Source organism: Melospiza melodia, chromosome 1 (genome assembly GCF_035770615.1).
Source record: "Melospiza melodia melodia isolate bMelMel2 chromosome 1, bMelMel2.pri, whole genome shotgun sequence".
Lineage (NCBI taxonomy): Eukaryota > Metazoa > Chordata > Aves > Passeriformes > Passerellidae > Melospiza > Melospiza melodia.
Window position 1 is genome coordinate 55,068,792 of NC_086194.1, and position 21,720 is coordinate 55,090,511.

Sequence of the window (21,720 nt, forward strand, 5' to 3'; positions counted from 1 at the left end):
TTAATTTGTTCAAAATACGTTTCAGCAAGATACAAAAATAGGCAGTTGCTTCCTACGATCTAATGCTGTGATGCTTTGTAGACCACTGTGATTAAATGCTGTGTTAATAAATTAGGGTTTTTTTTAAACATGTTTAATAGATTCTAGTCATTCATTAGGGACTCTGTTAGAGTAGGAAATGAATGAACTGAAAGCTGGCATCACACAGCATTAATAATATGCCACATAGTAGGTTTTGATAAAACAAACACTTGGGAATAGTTTTCTATTACACAGGACGGCCATGTGTTTCATGGGGTCAGTGGTCGGAGTCAGGGACAACACACACTCCAATGTCCATGTGGCAATAGAGAGAGTTCATTATATGAACCCCTCTTTATAAAGGGGGTTTGAAAAACCCTGGTCTGATCTTTGATACCGCCCAGCTCCCAGATCAGGGAGGTGTCTACAGTTTAGGATGGAATATAATTGCTTGAGGCTTCTGTCTGTCAACCCAGGGGCTGGTTTACGGAACTGGCTGGGGTTCTCATTTGTAGCCAAATTAATTGCCCAGTACAAGCCAGCTTGCGGTGTGACATAATGTGACAGTTTTGCAGACTTGTCAGTGAGGATAACAGCCCTGCAGAGCAGTGCTTACACCCATTAACCTTCCCTTTGATGGGAAGGATGTTAAGTGATTTTTGAAATGTGCAAAGAAAGGGGGAATCAGGATGTTTAACATGTGCTAATGATTTATTCAGTGGAGAATCCGGGACCTCAAGCACTATGTCCATATAACAGGATTTGCTTCTAATAAGGAATCTTACCCATTGAGTCCTTGTGACCGTGGTCACAGGGGTTCTTGAATGAGGGAAGAGACGAGAATGTTGACTCCATGATCAGAAGGCTTGATTTATTATTTTATTTTATATATATATATATATATATATATATACATATATATATTACATTATAACTATGCTAAAAAGAAATAGAAAGGAAAAGGTTCCCTCACAGGCTAGATAAGCTAAGAATAGAAAAGAAAAGAAGAATAACAAAAGGCAGCTCTCTTGGACTCATTCCGAGATAGCTCTGTCTTGATTGGCCATTAATTATAAACATTCAAGATGGCCCAATCAAAAATCCACCTGTTGCATTCCACAGCAGCAGACAACCATTGTTTGCATTCTTTTTCTGGGGCCTCAGCTTCCCAGAAGGGAAAATCCTAAAGAAAGGATTTTTAGTGAAAAAGATGTCTGCGACAAGTCCTTGTCACATGAGCTGCATTAATATGTTCAGGAAAATCAGAAAACTACAGGAGGTTTCTCCTGGTGACTAGCCCAGAGCTCCAAAGGGAACTGGGGAAAAGCACTGTACCTTCAGGGCAGAGAAGGGTGGCAGAGGTGCAGATTTTGTTTATTTTGCCAGCTGATGTTGAGATGTTTCCTGTCTGTAATTCCAGTTCTCCAGCAGCACAAGGTAGAGTTGTTGTCTGCATCAGCCATTCCATCAAATGTACTGTAATGGCACAAAAAGAATGAGATGGAAAGACCTTTCCCTTTATTTTCTCTTCTATTTTTTTGTTGTACTTCCTTTCTCTGTAAGCAAGGTTCATCATCAGGGAACATATTTAGACATAAAAGCTACACCAGGTACAGATTCTGTGTTGCTGACCCTCAGGGACCTGAAACCCTGAGGAGCACCCTGAATCCATAACATCCTTATTTTCACATAGCACTTAGTATTTGAAATAATGAAAACACCAACTAATTATTGTTTAACCTTAACTTGTTGTGAATTGAACTTGCCATATCAAGGTATTCCTTTTCATTCACCTTATGTTTATGCTCTGATTTATTTCCATAAAGAACATTTTAAAACTTCAGAAAGATGAATCTTTGCCAATTACATTTGTATTTCTCCTTAGTTTAGAGTGGCATTAAACTACTAAGTACATTTTTCTCCTTTCTACCTTTTCAGAAATGTGATGAACTTTGGGAAGACTTCCATCAAAAACTGGTGGATGGGTCATTGTTAACGCTGGATACATATCTAGGACAATTTCCTGATATCAAAGTAGAGTAATGATTTTCTGTAAAGGACAAGTTTTAAAGTTCTGTTGAGTTGCAAAATAAATCAAAAATGAGATTACAAGCAAAACGGTGAAAAAGGGTGGGAGGTGAAAGTCCTGCTCTCCTGTAATGTACAAGATATTGTTCTGTAAGTAAATTCCTGACATTAGGCAGGACTGATTTTCCAAGTGAATGAAAATATTTCTCATGCAGTAGTACATGGAAGTAAATTAGCCTTTGTAGAGGCAACTTCTATGCTTTTTTCTGCTCCTGTTTCTTTGGTATGAGATAATTTTAACCAATTTCAATAAGGACACATTAAGCTCTTCAGCTGTTAAAATGCCAGACAAATTACATGGAAAGCAGGCTTTCTGTTATTGGCTAGATGGATGCACCCGTGAGTATCTTTCTTTTATCTAAGCCATGATTCCTGTATTTTAATTAGTTATAAAAAGATTTTGTAATACACATCACGAGAGAATGTTATACAATTCTAGCCTCTGCCACAAGCCCATCTAGTGTACAGTCCAGAGAATTGACTGATAAATGAAATGTGTGAGGATAAAGAAGCACCATAGGTGAGAGGAGATACTTTTATATTTCAATATGACTATATGGGCATAGCTGGATTTTTTTCTGTGAGGGTTTATAACTGAGCAGGTAACACACAGTCATCCCCTTTGTAATTTACATCAAGGACTAAAGAAAATATAATCAAAGAATACCAACATTAGTGATATACAGTTCTAAACTCACTTTTAAATCAAGCTGTGATTATGCCCTCTCAGCATGTGGATTACATAGCTTTGTAAAGTCTATATCAAAGTATATCTATATCTATATCTATATCTATATCTATATCTATATCTATATCTATATCTATATCTATATCTATATCTATATCTATATCTATATCTATATCTATATCTTGAACTCCAGTATTTTAGGTATGTGTCAGAACAACTATACAGAGAAGTATATATTAGCATTTTTCCAACTCTAGAAAAAACGCATTAATTGCTGAATTTTCACACTATCTATAAGGGGAAAAGATAGTATTACCATGAGTTTAACAGGTTCACTGATTCTAGAGAATGTGAAAAGTCTTATATAACACTGCTTCCTCAATTCTAAGGCCTGTAAGCCCTATACCCATGAAAACCCTTCCCAAACTAATTCTAAATTGATTCCTTATTTAAAATAATGTGATTCATTTGTTATTTTTACCATTTCCATGTTCTTTCTACATGATGTAATAATTCAGATATTAACAACAGAGAAGGGAGAATAAAAATTTGTTGAAAACTAAATTAACAACATAAGTAAAATGGCTTTTTTAAAACTGCTCCCCTCATATTTACTTTCATTTCTACCCCTGTACAGACTCGCATTGCAAAACGAAGCAGAAAGCTAGTGGATTACGACAGTGCAAGGCATCATCTAGAAGCCCTGCAGAGCTCAAAAAGAAAAGATGAAGGCAGAATCACCAAGGTAGAACAACCAGAAACATGCTGGCAGAAGACCTGGGGAGATTGGGTGGTATTTTTTTCTGTACAGAGACAGAGCACGAAACTTCTTTTCCTTTACTCCCTTAGAAATAATGATATCTCTAAGCAAAAATGTGTATTGAGTACTTTGGTTCATGTGATAATCAGACTCACCTCTTTCACTAAGGAGTCCTGTTTTGGATCTAACTTCCTCTCTTGATGAGACTGAGGGGACAGCAAATCCTGTATTGGCCTTGATGGTCTAAGAATGAGTAACATCTTTTGTTAATAAAAATTATAAAAGACCCCCCCAAGAAAACAACACAAAAATAATTTTAGTTTTGTTATGTCATAGTGATTGTAGAAGTCATCTGTTTCATTTTGGTTTAGGCAGAAGAAGAATTTCAAAAAGCACAGAAAGTGTTTGAAGAGTTTAACACTGACTTGCAAGAAGAGTTGCCATCTCTGTGGTCACGGTAAGCCTAGAGAGATATTGCATGCAAGGCTTCAAATGGGGAGTAAGGAAAGGGAATCAGGGGATTTTTATGAGCTGACAGAAAATGGATTGCTGGATTGTTGAAGATTCCATCCATTACCTTTCTGAATAATAAAAGGGAAAATGTATGCAAGTGCTTCAAAAATATATGTAATGTAAGTGTATTTATGCTTATTTTTTTCAATGTATGTTGGCACTTAAGATTCATTAGCATGTCTTCATTCTGAGATGCAAAATATTTCAATTTAGTGGGTAAATAATTATGCTAGAGCACAGAGTAGTCTGTGGTGATTTGGGTCTGCTTATAGGTCATTTTTTATTATAACTACACCAGAAGACACATTTTATAGTTCTGCACTGATGTTAAATAGTTGTGATGTTAAATGATTTGATGGCATAGGTCATTCAGTCAAGATGTTTAATTATGAATTGTTTATACAGAAAATGCAGACTATATGAATGGGAGAACAAAAGCAGTAGAAAAATAAGCATATCATTAGAGTGCTATGTTCTTTAACAGCTGACAATCTGGAGTGAAAATGTGAAGTATCCTTTGTCTTCTCAGCCTTCTAAATTAAATCCTGTTAATTTCAGACCAACAGAGGATTTCCCTGCTGTGTTTCTGCCTATTTCAGTGTAAACCTTCTTAGCATTTAGGGATATTTGTTTTATGGGCCTACTAACAGTAAAACTGCATATGAATGACTTAGAGTGAGGGCCCTTTTACTTCAGTAAATTTTGTGTAAAGAAGCAGTGGCTAGTCTCAGGGAAAGGTAGAATTTAATTTGAGCAATATGCATAATTAGTAAGCAATTGCTTTCAGAGTCCTTTATTTTAGTTATTAAAATTCTTCAGGCAGAAATTATCTATTGAGTTGACATTTTTCAGGCTTATACTTATTCCAAAGAGATTTTTTGTTAATCAGAGTTGGGAGAAATTATACATGGAAGTTTTAAGTAGGAAAAAGAGTAAAACAAAACATAAGAAAACAGCTTCTACTTTTGAAATGGAGAAGTATGTAATAATTCAGCCCAAGTAAGCAGATTCTTGACAACATGCACAGAAATGTCTAGTCTATATTAAATTCTTTTCTTTTATATACATGTGCATGTGTTTCTGAGCTGACCTTGGGACACCCGTGTCTGGGCTGTACTGGGCTGTACTGAGCTGACCCAAGATGCAACTGCATCACCTTGATGCTGTGATAAGATTTGGGCACAGGGGCTCACAGGGCTGGAATGGTACCTTTCTCCTTTCAAGAAATTCTTGTGTGCTGTCTGGCGGGAGATGGAAGCCCAGAGCATCTTGCCTTTACTGTGCTTGTGCTGTAGTTGAGACCATGCTTTTCCACTCTTCTTAAAAAAAACCTGAAGACATCTGATGTGAACTGGTTGACTGGATGGTGTGAAATACATATCTTAGCACTAATGGAAATAATCATGAACAAATTAGTCTGAAATTTTGACATTTCATCATTTGTTTTGCTGAGGGTAATACTCAAGAATGTTGTTTGTAGTCCAGAAAACAGTTAATTAATCTGCCTTTGTGCCCCTCCCACACATTCCTTTTATTCTCTTTTTCCTTTCTTTGTGCCATCCTTCGTAGACGAATTGGCTTCTATGTGAACACCTTCAAAAATGTATCCAGCCTTGAAGCCAAGTTTCACAAGGAAATAGCTTTAGTGAGTAAAACTGACTATCTCATGTATAATGGATTATGATATGCATGACAGCTGAAAAATACCTTATAGTAAAAATCCAGCAGAGGCACACAGGAGAATTTGCCATTGATCCAGATTTGTGCTCTAATCATAATATTCATTTCTACTTGCCATATTTGTTCTCTCCTTAAGGAAGGAGCAGCCCCTACAATTTTGGACTGCAGTGCATTATCAGTTGTAGCACTAAATTCCCTTTCTATTTTGATAATTTACTGTTGCCTTCAGTATTTTTGCTGTGTCCAATTTCTAAGCACCTCTTTGATTTAATCAGCAGGAAAAAACATGTCAAATATTCCCTTCAAGTCTGCTATATGCATTGTCAGCAATGCAGTATTTTATCAGTGACTGTCAGGCAAATCAAGCAGTTTCATTGAGGATCTTGTGAATGTACCTGGCTAAATAGTAACATATTATCTATAGCAACCTTCAAATTGGAACCAAAATTTTTTTGAAAACTCACTTTACTGAAGCTCTGTGAAAATTTGGATTAGATTTTTGAGGGGAAAACACAGATCTTCTTGGCTGCCCATGTTGCTTTAAACTTCAGATGACCTCCTTCATCAAAACTCACATAGCAGTCAGCTATACTTATGAACTTGTTCTCTAAAAAACAGCTCATGTTTTTTAAAAACTGCTGTTATCTTTGATTCTGTGGATTTTGATGGGTTTCTGTTTAGGCTTTTGCTATGCATGGCATTCAGAATTTTTGGAAGGTTTTATACTGTAACATAAAGTTATCAAGTTATCATGTATCAAACCATATTTATAATTTTAATCATGTCTTTTTAAATCATGGTTATAGTTGTTCACATGAACTCAGGCAACTGTTTTGTTTTCACAGTTATGTCACAAACTATATGAAGTGATGACAAAGCTGGGGGATCAGCATGCAGACAAGGCCTTCACCATTCAAGGGGCACCAAGGTGAATTTATTGCCTTTCTAATGAATTGCATTGCTGTAGACTTTGTGGGTTTCAGCATAGGCAGTAACAACCTACACCACGTGTAACACCTACACATGGTCACAGGCATTATTTGTTCAGGATAGTAGATGAACGTATCTGGGATGAAGTTCTTCTCAACAGGAGTAAATATGTAAAACTTCCTTCTTCACTGACTATTTTTCTAGAAAGTCGTTTCAAAAACAAAAAAGAATGCTGTTTCAATGTAGCCAAGTTCATTGTAGAGCGTTACATCAATTTGCACCAACTAAGTGTATAGCTCATTTATTCTTAGCTGCTCAGAATGTCAGAAAACCAGCTATGTTGCTAACTCTCATAACTTGTTTAAAGCCTTGAAATACTGAGATATATTTTTAGCTCCTATTATTAGGTGAGAATCCCAAACTTTGAACATAAGCTTTTATCTCATCTACTTATGAGGAAAAGTAAAGATCTGAGGGTACATCATAAAAGGAAAAAAAAAACTGAAATAAAGAGAATGTCACAAAATACCATCTTTTTAGACTTTCAAGAAAAATCTTGTTTTAAAGCACAAAACCAAAAGGAGTTTAAAATCAGATGGTGCTTTCTAAAGGTCAGTGGATGCCACTACAGTATTTCTTGTACTGGCAACAGAAATGTACTTTCTGTACTTAAAACAAATGTAGCCTTTCTGCCATAATTTTATTTCTAATACTGATGTGCAAAAAATGTTGAAATGTAAAACAGTGAGATTTATAAAGACACAATGATATTAAGGGTTAATATATAAAGCCTGAATTTCCATTTAATCCCAGCTAGTCAGATGCAATCCAAACAATATTTTTCAGCTTTTCACATCCCACTCTAAGGGAAACCATAGGGGATTTTTTAAATGGATTTCTTGGAGAAAATAAAACACAAACGAGGCAAATGTTATATCTGAGAACTATTTAATGATTAAGAAGGATATGTGTCCCTACTGGAGAGGGATAGAAAGTTAAGCATCAAAGGGAAAGGAAAGACGGAGAGAGAGGAAGGAGGCCCGCGCCAGAGCGCTACCGCCATGGCCGCGGCCTCCACCGGCGGCATGCACCGGCAGGTGGCGCCCGCGCTCCCCGCCGGGGGAGGCTGCCCAGCTCTCGCGAGAGCGCGGCTGCCATGGCCGCAGCCGGGATGCGATGGCCGCTGTCGAGGGGCGGCGGGAGGCGGGGAGCGGGGCACGGGGCGGAGCGGCGGGGAGCCCGCGAAGCTTAGAAGAGTAGACGGAACAGAGGAAGACACGGGTTAGAGTCAGGGAAGAAGCAGGCAGCAGGGGCCGACCGAGGCAAACCTCTAGACGAGGCACTCGGCTCAGGAACAGGCAGCGGGGGGTGGTTGGAGCGCCGTTCAATGCTGTTATGTGCTCAGGCGCCTCCCGCAGGCCGCTCCTTGTGTGTGGGACCACCATTGGCCAGTGAGGGAAATTGCGCTGGACAGCGGGGGTTTCTCCCTGCAGAGGGAGGCTCTGGCAAAGCAGCGGGGGAAGGTTTGGGTGCCCTGACTGAATGTCAGGCGAAGTCCCCATTCTTTAAAGAGGTTGCCTGCTTAGGGACTGTAATGTCAGCGGTCTCCACCCCTCCTGTGTGCTAGGCACTGTAAAAAACGTCAATCACTTGTTTTTAAAATTTTAAAAGTTTAATAGCAATAAAATAGTTATAAAAATAGTAATACAATTAGAATAATAACAATTTGGACAAATTGAATCAAGACAATATGAGACAATAAAAACAAAGAGTTACAGACGTCCGGGTACCTTTTTCTGGGCATCACGAGCCCGAAAAAGGACCCCCGTTAACAAAGGATTAACCCTTAAGAACAATAGCCTGTTGCATATTCATACACCTCATACATTATGCATAAATTCCATTCAAACACAGGATTCCGTCTGGCCTTCATCAACTTCTCCCCTCTAATCCTAATAGCGCCTTCGAGGCGGGAAGAAGTTCGTTTCTTCCGATAAGAAGGCCATAAATTCTTTTTCTCTGAAAGAACTAGGTGTCCTGTGGCTGCTATCTCGCTGCAAGTCCATTCTTTTAAACAAAACATCCTACATAGCATAGTTTCTATTTTAACAATTTTTATAACCTAAAACTATATTTAACACAGTACTTAAGAAAATTAATGCAGCATTGCTCTCTAACACAACGCATATTATATTCATTTTAATATTTGCGAAAAGCCAATCATAAAATACATGCATTTTTCACAGGCACCTTCTGCACGTCTTAGTGCTCAGCCCATGTAGAAATTTTCCACCCAGTGTCAGAAAATCGGTTTATAACACAAAAGCCAGATAATGCTGAGGCATGAATAAAAATTAAATTGGTTCCTGACATAGTTACTGCTAATTTGCCCTCGAGATGGAGGTAGATTAGCAACAATTAAGACTAACCAAGCAACATAATGTCTGCCTCAAAAATATGGAAGATATTCCTCCATTTGTTTTAATCTCACTTTGGAAGAACAAAGAATGAAATCTGAAGCTTCTGACATAATGCAAAATTCAGAACTACTTTATAAGCACATCACTAGAATTAGTATTTTAGATTATTTCAGTGATAATCCATGCTCGTATGTTACATATTGCCTTCGGCACTGTTAACTTTGGCCCATTTAGGATGGACTCACAGTCTGGACTATGTTCCCATAAAGGATTTGTAAAGCACTTTTATGCAATGTAAAATAATGTAGTGTTGGAAGATTTCAAGCACATTGTGTAACCAGCAGGTATTTTATCCACCTCTGTCTTTTAGACCATGTCCAACATGCACATGCTTGTTTCCACTGAATTATTCCTTCCATCACTGGGAGCAAAAGAATTATGCAACAAAATTATTTTTGCTGGAAATTGCTAGATGTCATTTAATGTGGTGTGAACTTACTTTAAAAAAGCTTTCTAAAAATCCATTTTTTCAGTTACTTTCAGTTACTTCAGTTACTATGTTACACATATCCTTTTGCTGTCCTGTTTGCAGAGCCTTGTGTGAAAATCTGGATAGATTTTGACTTTCCTTATTAGTGATGATACTCTAAAAGATTCTGAAGTGGGTCTTCATGAGATAAAATAATTTCCCATTTTAGGTGCATGAGAAGTTGATACTAGACAAGTACAATATCTAATCTTTCCTTTAAAGAACTGCATAAAAAGAAACATCTTAAGAAGTTGTGTGCTACTCAGTACTCTGTCCTGAAGGCAAAGATTGCACCCTGGAACGTAAATTTCTTAATGACTGCTTATTTTTTCTCTTTTAATATTTCCACAGAAAGAGGTGGTGAGTGTGAGCTGAGTTTGTCCTTCCAAAGAACGGTTTTTCTTGTGTTAGCATTAGGATCATGTTTATGCTGTGGTCTCGATCGGGTAGTGCTTCTGCTCTCCCTGAGTACATGTACGAGTCGCTTCTGCTGAGTACTGTGGTTGTTGAGTACTGTAATTCATAGCCTCCCTCACTGTAAGCTTTAAGCATATCTAGGTAGCTGAATATGTTCTCAGTGTTTGCACCAGGTCCTTTCATGGGAAGTGCAGATGCTTCTATTACTTCATTAGATCTTTTCTTAGTATCAGCGGAGCTCTGTTGAAGTCACTAGACTGCAGCTTGTTTTTAATTGTTGCGATTTGTCCTTCTAAGTAGTGATATCTTTATAATAATCTTGACTGTGTTCTGTTTTATTGAAACCTTTCTGAAGTTGCCGAGCTTTTAAAATTATTTGCAGTATTCATTATGCCTTCCTGTGGTTTTTTTATCTTCAGAGTGTTGTGTTCTGTGAAATGAAGACAGTAAATCCATTTCACATTTTATAATAGTTATAAATTTGTAAGTGAAGAGGTATTTCAAGTACAGAATCTGAAAAAATGCAGGTACTTGTTTTTTTCAAGTTAGAATGATCAGGTAAACAGATGTTCCAAAAATCACGATCATTCAAAATTAAAACTTCCTTTGACACTGAATCTTAATTGTCTTTAATTGCAATTTTAGTTTTAGTCACTATATAGTGGCTTCATTCATCTCCAGTGTGTACTCTCTTTTGTGGTCCCTGACATTACATCAGGGATGCAGTTCAACTGTTGCATCCGACTTTGAAGGCTATAAGTCAGCAAGATACATATGTCCTTGCCATTCCTTTGCTTTTGTCTAGTGATTCAGGTCCACTGCGCTTTGCAAAAACACCGTCCCCACCAGAGGAGGTCTCTCCCCTGCCCAGCCCCACTGCTGGTCCCAATCATATGCTGGCACCAGCGTCTCCAGCACCAGCCCGACCGAAGTCACCTACACAGGTAAGGAGATATCTGGCACAGGGACCCGACCTGTTGTGCAGTGAGAGATGGCTGAGATGATGGATGTGGTGGATTTTTCATCAAGGCTGTGCCTGGGTAGTGGCAGGGAGGCTACTGGTTCTGTTGCAGTCTGTTCTGTTCATCAGCTGTTCATGTCTGTGTCAGAACATGAATAGAGAATGGTTTTTTATATTAGGGGAATGAAGAAAATGTTAGGTGACTGGTGAATTGGTGGGACTTGCAGTTACAAAGCAAAACACTTCTTAAAAAGTTGCATTGTCGCTAAGGACCTATATACCAGCAATGACAGTTTGAAAATCCTATTTCTAAAACCTCCTTGTGAATTTTTGTACATTATATATTTCTGCTCTTCGTTCATCTTCAAATTTATGTTTACCTGGGGAAAAATTAGCCAATGAGTACCGCTGATCTGGCCAATCTCTAAAACAATGAAAAATCAAGCTTGTTGAAGTATTGCTCTGCTAATTATGATTGTTAAAGTCTTATTGGTTTTTTTAAACACTGATTGGGAAGTTTGACACTGTTGTAATCAATGGAGTAAGTTCTATTCTCACTAGTATTGGTAAAATAAGAAGTGGTTTCATTCATCGGTTCCATCTGTAGCATGAGTTGTATATGATACTTCAAAGACATGTTGATGTTCTGGATGTTTTTGGAATTGGGATAGCTTCTGTGCTGATTGCTGTTTCTATGCTGTCTGCACATCAGAAGAAAACTAATTTTGTATCTAATGAGCATGTTTATTTTCTCTGGTCTCCCAAAATGTGACAACTCACTGCCTGAGTATTCACCTGGTAGGACTCAGCCTTGCTGGTGCCAATGGTGTTATATCCCTATACCACCTGAGGATATATATTTTTTTTTTGTGGATTTATTTTCTTGGGGTTTTGATAGATTTAAAAATTATCCAATACTATTTTGTATTATTCCAAGCAATTAGTTTGTCATAGGTATGTGAATCTCTGGAGAGCAGGAGGAATGTAGTGAACTAGGCACCTTTGAAGTGCCATAGGTCCCAGAGATTATATGGCCCTAGCATTAAGTACACTCTGAGGCTAGCAACAAGTGGGCAGTGACAAAGTCCCAAAGCTAAACACAGATGAACTCAAGAAGCCAAAAAGGTGCAGAGGCATTTTTTCTGTGCACTATCACCCTTCCAGCTATGGGCCACATAGAAGAGCTAGTGTCTTGTGCTGGGTGCCTGTTGCAGCAGAAAAAAACCAACCAGGACTTGCTTTTGTATCAAATCTGAAACCTTGAGTTTTAATGACTTTGAAACATAGGTTTGTTTTGCTCTTCCCATAATGTTTATTTCCAAGTACTTGGTGGTGAACAGCTAAACAGTTCCATTCCATACATGGCTTATTCCCATGGCTTATTTAGGGTGAAGCAGCCAAAGTAAAAACCTAAGACAATTTGTTTAGGTCTAGTTTAAAGATTTTCTTTTATGCCTGAACTAGTCTGTGACATTTTTGCTGTCTGCCTAGCTGAGGAAAGGTCCGCCAGTCCCACCACTGCCTAAGCTCACACCCACAAAGGAGTTGCAACAGGAGAACATCATTAACTTATTTGACGACAACTTTGTCCCAGAAATCAATGTGACAACCCCATCACAGGTAAGCCTCAGTGAACTGTGTAGCAGTCCAGCCATGTAATCACCCTAAGTTCTCCAAGACTTCAGCCCTGGGGGCTGATCTTCATGGGGGGAGGAGGAAGAGGGCGAAGGTACAAGGCAGAGGCACAATTACCACTTTCTGTTATCATGAAAGAGTTACACATATGATGTTTTGCCTTTGAATAGGCCACACATAATCACTCAAAAGGGCTAACACTGCTAACATATTGAAAAAAAGAGCAGTTTGTGAGAGGTCTGACTGAAAATACTGTGATACAGTCATGTTTGAGATTTAAAGGCATCCAGGTTGCGTTACTAGCTGAGAGTTGATCTAAGATGCTTTTTTTTAATGCTAAGCATCTCAAGTGAAACTTCACAGAGATCCTTCATTACTTCTGTTTCCTTCATCAAAATCTCTTCTGTTTCCTTCATTTAAGAGTATTCTGTCTTTCTGTTGAGTGATTTTTAAAAAATGAAACTCGGCTGATTTTTATAGGTATAAAAACCAGCTACATGATTCATTCACTTGGCTTTGCTCATAGAAACAGTAGCTGTGCAGTAGAGAAGGGTTCAAAATTCATTTATCTTATAATGATATTTCTAAGTTACATATAATAAACAGAAAAGCCAGAATTGTGCAAAATAAGTCCATAAAATTTGTAATCAGCTATTCAGCTTTTACATAATTAAAATTATTACGTTTTTTTGCAATAATGGACCCTTTCTTTCACGGTAATTGTGACTCTGAAATCCGAGCCTGCATCTGATAGATTGGATAGTATGTAGATCTGAAGCTTATGCAGAATGTAGGAATGTCTGTTTTCATTTGAATTATCGGTTTCTTCTTTCTCATTTGACAACACAGGAGAACAAAGGCAGAGCAATGAAAAATGCATTTTATACAATTAGAACATGCGATGCTTTGTTTTCTTGTGGTAGGGAGAAACAGGCATTGCTGTGTGTAGAGATCTATTTGGAAAGGACTTCTTTTTCTTCAAGTTGAAATAAACAATTAAAGAATTAAAGGCTACTCCCAGAATGTAGCTGCTGGTAGGCACTCTTTCTGAAGGGAGATGTCAGGCATCACTGTACCCTGCCTTCATAGGAATTAATTACTGTAGGAGCATGAACCTTGAAATCACTGGTAAGAGTTGGTGTAACCTGTGCTGGATATGGCCCCTTGCATTAAATACTGTATCTAACTAACATGTGTACGTCAGTCCATCCAAGGAAGCAGAAATGAAACTGATTTGCTTTTCCATTAAGAGATGACACCAGAACAAGGCTTTAAATTAGTGTAAGTCACATTTCCAGACTCCTTATAACCTTTCTGTGAGAGTTTGGCATAGAAATGGAATGGCATAATTAAAGTGGGCGTGCTTCTGAGAACTGAAATATTTTCCTTGTCTCTCAAGGAAAATGGATCTCCCTTTAGTGAGTGACTTATGTCCTTCCCTCCTCCACAGGCAATGACCAGGGAGTATCCTAAGCTATTCCCTGACCACCTTCTCATCAATCATTTGCACTTCTGCCTCCACAAAACCCACCTACATCACTAAAGCATCTTTGCTATATTTGAGATCTCTGAGTATGTACAGGCATACTCAAATAATGGTGATGTATAGATTTTGTATCCTTGTGTATGTGAACCAGTTAAGGAAAATATATAGCATGAATTCCACAGGAAATATGGGCTTATTCCTCTTATGTTTAGGGCTCCTCCCAAACTCTCTAAGCCCTTGTTGAGCAGTATGGAGAAAGCTATTTGGCCTGCAGAGCCTGCCAGTGGTACTTCCCAAGGGACCACCACTGCTCCTGCAGACACTGGTCCTGCAGAGGCACAAAACCAAGAGACAGATGAGAGGAGCTTTGCTGCTTTAGTACAGTGTTTGGGAGAGGATTACAAATAGGCCAAAATTTTGTTTCTTGAAACACAAATATCCTGTAATTGTTGTTGTTCCTCCTTCTTTACTAAGCAGTACTGATGTATTCACTGCATTAGTGCAAGATGGTGAAAGGCAGCTCTGCTTGGTGATGTTGAATATTTGTGCACTGATTCAACAGTTATTCATGTTATTCATTGTCAAAAATGGACTTAATTACTGCCTAGTAAAAGAAGGAGGTGAGAAGATGAAATATCTGTTTGACCAGATGAAAGGATCATTCAGAAATGTGTGTTCCTTGCTTTATGTCTCCTTTTCTTCACATCACATTTCTCCCTACTGTCCAGTTACAATTTGGACATTGTAGGCCTTTATATGCCCCCTACAGATACATAATGTGTCTGAGTGTACCTGACAGCTCCAAAGTGAATGGTCCATGACTGCTAAAGCTATTTTAAGGCTTGTACAGAGAGAGGGTAACGTTTCTTGTAGTTCTTGAAGGTTTCTTTGCCTTCTTCACACCTTGTATATACCTCTGAGAGGTACAGCCTTGCTTCTGCCGCAGCTGCCTCTTTCAGATGTTTAATTTATTCATGCTTCATCATGCTGTTGTGGAATAAATACAGTATATTTGGCAGACCTTCCTGTCATAGCTTTGTCCCTTATCGAGGGATTTCCTGAGGTTCCTGTTTCTCCTGCATCTCCGAGTAATGCAGTATCCTAGGTACTCTGTATGTTTATTTGGGGCTTTGTCATTAAAGTCAAGATGGATGAGCGTTCTCTTCATTTTGGTCTGAGGGGCATGGGTAACTTGGCAATCAGTGATCAATACCCTGTGACTTCCAATACCTTATCTGGTCTGTGGCCTAAGGAAGACTCCTGTTAATTTGATTCAGTCCTGAAAGGTAGCAACTTCATTCTCAAACCTCAGTGAAAGGAGATATCTTTTATGTCTCCATCCAATTCTGATTATATGCCAGCACATGCAAGTTGTATGACCATATGAGTATTAGTGCCTCAAGAGCATATGTGATGAAATCTAAATACACTCGATGGAAGGCATGAGAGAATAAATGTAATGTTGGTCACTGGTCGGAGTGGTGGGTTTGACTTTTTAAAGTGTGAGACTATAATGCTGGCTTCAGTGTATCAGACCAGTTATCCTTCATCACCAGTGATGCCAGCAGGCCAAAGGAAGAAGACAAATGAGGGCAAGCAGTGTTGGTACTCCTGACACCCTCTTCTACTAGTCTCTTAGCCTCCATTCTTTTGCTGCTCTGGGGTTTCCTCAACATGATTTCTACCAATTTAGTAAGCAGACTACTTTGCCACAAATTTATTCACTCTTTCAGCTTGTGTACATTTTTCACATTCACATTACCTGAAGCCAAGAAGGTCCCCAGCTGGACCCTGTGCCACATGGAGCAGCACCACTTCTTTATTTTACATTTTCCCCCATCAACTTTGCTGCCAACTGCTTTCCTGCCTCCCTGAAGAATCAGGGAGTAGCCAAACCTCTCTGCCTCTCACACTGGTGTAGACATCACCCCATATCACATCACCCCTTATCACATCACCCGTAGCACCTCGTATAAACTGAAGAGTTCTAGGTCACTCTGTCATTCCCAACATGGGAGCTGAGTAGCTCTTTTGACCATGTTTGCAGGTCACACAGAGAGTTAAGGTGTTTTGTGGCATAACAGAAGCCATTAATCACCTAACTTTGAACATCTGTTTAGCAATAGTAACAGTAATTTGGAACGTTTATACTCTTAAATGTTTTAATAACAAAGTCTTTGCTCATTAATTTCACTATCATTGTCATCACCACTATGATTATTATTATCTCCTAGTTTTGCTGGGTTTATATGTGCCATATTGCAGTAGACTTGCCCAGTCATACAAGCTCTCTCACTGTTTAACTGAACAACTAGCAGTAGGTAGTACTTGTTAGCAAGACCAAGATGCTTGCCTAGAATATTTACAATTAATGATAATTAAATCTCAGATATAGTTTCACTAATAATTCTATGGTGAAACACACCAATAGTTTTTTCAGGTTAATTTATAGCAGAAAAGACCTGTAGCCCATTGAAATACATATGTGTATATATTTTTATAGTGACCTCAGAGGCCTTGGCTAATTTATTAATTGCAAACCAAAAAAGACTCTACCATGGTAATCTGGTTTAATAAGAGCATATCATAGAATCATGAAATGGTTTTGGTTGAAAGAGACCTTAAAGATCCTCTAGTTCCATCCCCTCTGCCATGGACAGGGACAGCTCTCACAAGACCAGGTTCTTCAAAGCCCCATCCAACTTGGCTTTGAACACTTTTAGGGATGGAATATCCATGACTACTCTGGGCAACCTTACTTGGCAGCCTTTCAGTGGGCAGGTTTACTGGGCAGCCTTACAGTGCCTTACTGTCAGATATTTCCTAAAGTTTAGAGCCCAAGACAACATTAATTGTAAATTGCTGTACATGTTCAGAATTAAAATTTAATTCAAATGCCTTTAAATCCTTCTGTACTGGCTTTTTATTAATGATTGTGTTTGGGGAGAGACTAACTTATTAGAATGTATGGACATTGGGTGTCATTTATGTATTACTTAACTTTGATGTATGTCTCAAAGCCCTTTAAAAGGGCCTTCACCATCAAGTGATGCACACTCAACACTTCTTTGAAAGGGCAGTAACTGTTTAGCCTGAAAAGGCAAAGCTCTACTACAGAGAAAACAAAGACATCATAAGAGTGAATCTCATAAAAGTAAGACTTGTGCTAAAGCTCAGGAAAATCTTCAGAGCTTCCTCCCCTTTGTGTGCACCACAGCTAGTAAATCTGTGGAGTGTTTTGTTTTTTTCTTGATCATTTTAATATTTTACTGCCAATAGCAGCTTTTAAAAGATAAGTTTTTCAAGAATTATATTTCTCTTCTGAAAGAATGAAGTACCTGAAGCTAAGAAAGAGGAATCGTTACTGGATTTGGACTTCGACCCTTTCAAGCCAGAAGCAGTATCTGCAGGAGCTGGTCATTCACCCATGTCTCAGGTATCTCTTTGCCTCAACATACTCAAAGTATATGAATGCAATATACTGTGTTTGGTAGAAAAGCTTTGCCCCATGAATTAATAGGAAGTATCTGAAAATTTTATCTTCCTGAGAAGCACAAGTCAGCCTTCTGTCTTCCCCATCAGTAACCATGTACTTGATGATGTACTGGAAGGAGAGGAAATTGTTAGGTGGTAAAATGAGATGTCTGCTGATGAGAATGGTTGCTGGTATCTTGGCCTTGACTTTAGCATGCTATTCCTGTCCATCGTTAGAATAACTCTTAGTGTAAACATTATTATTCTCCAGTGCTTGTTTTTCTGGCAACTTTTCTGACCTGACTTTGATTCTTCATGTCTGGAAAGATGCCTTAGAGGACCTAGGTCTCATGGAGTCAGCATGCAGTTGCTTTACTGTAATGGAGTTTCTGTATCAAGCAGTGGTATGATCTGAGTGCTTTTGCTGTTAATCTACTTTAGACCTAATCTCAAGGAAAATTAGAGTATGGAATAGGGTGTTTTCTTGTAGAATGTTGTGTTATTAAAAGTCTACGTTCAATAGTAATATTTCTAATGGTAGTTTTTGCAGCAATATGAAAAAAAAAGATGAAAACTAAAAAAAAAAAGAAAATGCTAATATATCAAGTTGCTGATATTCATTGGCTTATCCTGCAGGATATGCTATTTTAAAATGTAGAATTCACCCTCACTACCCAGAGGGCAGGTAGCAAAGTAGGGGAGATCTCATGGCCAGCATGTCTGTATCCTGTTTTGTACATAAAGAAACGATGTTAATACACTGTTAGCAAGACCTATCATTAATCTGGCTTGTTCTGTGAGACATGAGAAGACTTATCAGCTGTTCAGAAATGCAGCACTGAAAGGAGTGAGAAGACAAGAAGCTTTAAGGCTGAGATGGTCCTGATTCTCTGCTGATCTCTACCTCAGTTAATTTCTTATTCAGTGTGAAGCCCTAGTTATGTAATGAGATCTGTAGTGATCTCTGACAAGGTATGTGCTGTCAGAAAAAGAATGTACTGTCAACACTCTGAACATTAGCTGAATTTTCTTATTGAGATTTGCTACGAGAAGTTTTCCATTCTAGCAAAAGCTTTGTGCATTTTACTTGTTATGCTTTTTCTCCCATTAAACAGAGAAAAGGAAGGGGAAGGCAAATGACATTCCATACCATTCAGCAGTTACAGAAAAGACTAAGTGGGACTTTGCTAACTACTCCTTCAGCTTGTTTTATAATAATGCTGATTAGAGTAGTGAGATCATTAAACAAAAGATACTTTTATGACAGAACATATTTGTTCTGACACCATATTGTACAGACTGTAGAAAAGTTTATTACTTTGGTGAAAAACAGTTGTTTTATATTCAACTATGCCACAAAATACAGAATGTAATTTTTGTAGAAAATTTATATTTAAAAAGTTACATAGTAACTTTTCGTCTAGAGCCATAGGAAGAATTCACTGAGCACCTTTACTTGCTCCTTTCACCTTTCTGCAGAACAAAGGCATATGAGAAAGAATGGCCCACATCTACAAGAGCTGGGGATGGGTCAGAACACCGTAATTTTAGAAGGGAAGACAGCCCTGCAGTCTGGGTCTTGTTTTCCCTGGTGCTGACAGGGTCATTACTATGGCAGTATAGAGGGAATGAAACCTGTGGCTGCAGAGCCCTGTGCTTGTAGGGAGATTAAGAAAAGAGCCTTATATGGTATTTCCATATGTGTATAGTTTTTGCTTCAGTCATGGATATTTTCCATTCAGCAAACAGCTGAGGTGTGAATGTGAAGACAGGAGTAGTCATCTGTGCATGATGCCTTGGAAGGCCTGGCATAACTTGTCTGTTGTTAATTTAATTAATTACCTCCCTCCACTGCTCTGCCAGGGTGATCCAACCACCGTAGGTGAGCCCTGATCTGTCCTTCCTTCAGCTGCTTTTCTGTTTCTATGGCTGCATTAGAAGGGACCTTTCTAAATCTGTCTGGTTCTCTTCTCCTTTGATACGAACCAGCAGAGTTCCGTCTCATGTGGTGGGCTATAAATATTTGGCATGAAGTCTGCTGCTTTTTTTTTCATTTGTCTGTTTAGCTCTTCTGTTGAGAGGTCACTAGCATTGATTAACAGACTGGACAAGAAAAAGAAAATATTAGTCAACTTTCTTATTTCCTTTCACAAATAGTATGCCATTTTCCTTTCCAGTGTCAGTGTTGTGAGGAAGGCTACTTTCAGTAGATAGCTCTGTCATTTTTAACTGGGTAGAAAACCCCAACTTTGTAAGCTCTTTAAGGCTGACACCTTGCAGAGGCTCGTATACCTATTGAAAGTCACTCAGTCCCCAGCTCCAAACCTGGCCATTACTCATGCACACAGCAATGTGAGTTTGCTGGAAAGCAACAAGTACTTTGAAGTGGAAGATACCACAATGCATTGCATACTTCCCATCCTTTATAACCAATAGTATTATGCAGATATGTACAGACACACACACACACGTGGACATGTGCTAATATATAAAATATGTATGTACTATAAGCATGCTTATAAATAAGTTCTCCTCGTTTAATGACCATTGTTGTGTAGCATGCTGGACATCGTGTACAGGGATGGTATTTTTCTGACAAGCTCTTTTTTTCACTACTTTTTCTAGACATTGCCATGGGATCTATGGACGGTAAGCCTGACATGCATAATAGTATTTCTGTGCCTCTGATTTTGTAACTTAAACTCAGATTTACAATTCTTTTGCCAAAATCCAAGATAAAGAATTCATAGACCATGAAAAAACTCTTTCAAGTATATGAAGCCACTCGGTATCTTTTAAAACTAACAACAACAAGAAATAATCTGTTTCTTAGCCTACAAAACCTAAAGGATATCAGAAATGTAGGCTAAAAGATTCATAATCACTACAGCTAAGTGTGTTGCTTTTATTATTCCCAAAGTATAGCTATTAGAAGGTAATAATGGATATAAGTCACTTGTTTTAAATACCTGACGGTGTCCATTAACTCAGTGGACAACCATTTTCTCAAAACCAGGAGTAAAGACAGAATTTGTCTTTGTGGGAAATACAGTGAACTGGAGTTACTCCCAAAAGAAAACACTGCTATAGGAAACTGAGTGAATCCTTCCTTCTTCCTCCTGGTGCCAAATCACATTAAATGATCTGCAGGAAGAAAACAACCCATTTTTGTGAGCTTTCTTTTGACTATATGTAATGGAGTTTCCTGGGTTGACTTGACATGGAGCCTGATATGTTCATGTTTGACCTTTTGTAGCTTCAGCCAGTACGGAAATCTGTGAACATATTCAGATACACAGCACTGTTTTTTTCACATTCCACGTATGATGTACATTAAATGCATATGTCCTTTTACTGAGTGAGATTAAATAAGGCTTGATAAAAACAGTCATGTATGTAGGCTAGCCAAAATTTCAAGGTTGCAAATATCTGGACCACATGAAATAAACCAGAAATGTTGAGCATGTATTGCTCTAAACTTAGATTAGATAGCTTTATTAATGTCTTCTTTCTGCACAGTTTTATTTATAGTTTTTTAATGTTATGTATTTATTTATTATGTATTATAATTTTTTTCATCTTTGCTCTATTTTTTAAAAAGTCCGGTGTGCTTCATAGCTAAACATTTGAAATAAAAATGTTGGTGACTCACAGGGGAAAGCAAGAGGTGATCAATATTCAACATACATGAAGAACTTTTTTTATAATGTAATTCAGAGGTTTGAAATTCACAGGCCTAGAATTAGTCTTGGGTGGAGTGGTGGGAAAGGACCTGCCACTCCTTCCCCACTCTGATAGGTAACTGCAGCTGGTTAGAGAGCTGCTAATTAATGAACTGCTGCTGTATCAAAGTAAATCATGTTCTTCTTTTCTGTGTTTTATGTGTATGACTTCGTTCTATACAGACAAGCAGCGAATTGGTGCAGCCGGTAAGCAAACCTCCCTCCAAAATCACAACCACTCTAGAGACTTCTTTAATCATTGTGGTGTAATGTATAGTTTTCTGGTTTTGTGTATCAGTGCTGCTCTTTTGCATTACAATTTATTGCCTTCAGATGTTGCAAATCACATAGCTCTTCCTAAAATTGCCTAATCTAGTCATTTCATTCTTTAGATTT

General features: G+C 38.2%; 1 protein-coding gene across 3 annotated transcripts in view; it reads left to right on the plus strand.

Annotated features, from left to right (window-relative positions):
* Positions 1-21,720, plus strand: part of AMPH (amphiphysin) — a 124,701-nt gene that overhangs the window by 78,529 nt on the left and 24,452 nt on the right. For all 3 annotated transcript variants that reach the window (XM_063158453.1, XM_063158436.1, XM_063158445.1), the window contains exons 5-14: positions 1,960-2,055; positions 3,435-3,542; positions 3,929-4,014; positions 5,640-5,715; positions 6,596-6,678; positions 10,852-10,990; positions 12,499-12,627; positions 17,457-17,564; positions 20,228-20,251; positions 21,508-21,531. In XM_063158453.1, coding sequence (XP_063014523.1) covers positions 1,960-2,055; positions 3,435-3,542; positions 3,929-4,014; positions 5,640-5,715; positions 6,596-6,678; positions 10,852-10,990; positions 12,499-12,627; positions 17,457-17,564; positions 20,228-20,251; positions 21,508-21,531 — 873 coding nt within the window. The remainder of the gene's footprint in view (positions 1-1,959; positions 2,056-3,434; positions 3,543-3,928; positions 4,015-5,639; positions 5,716-6,595; positions 6,679-10,851; positions 10,991-12,498; positions 12,628-17,456; positions 17,565-20,227; positions 20,252-21,507; positions 21,532-21,720) is intronic.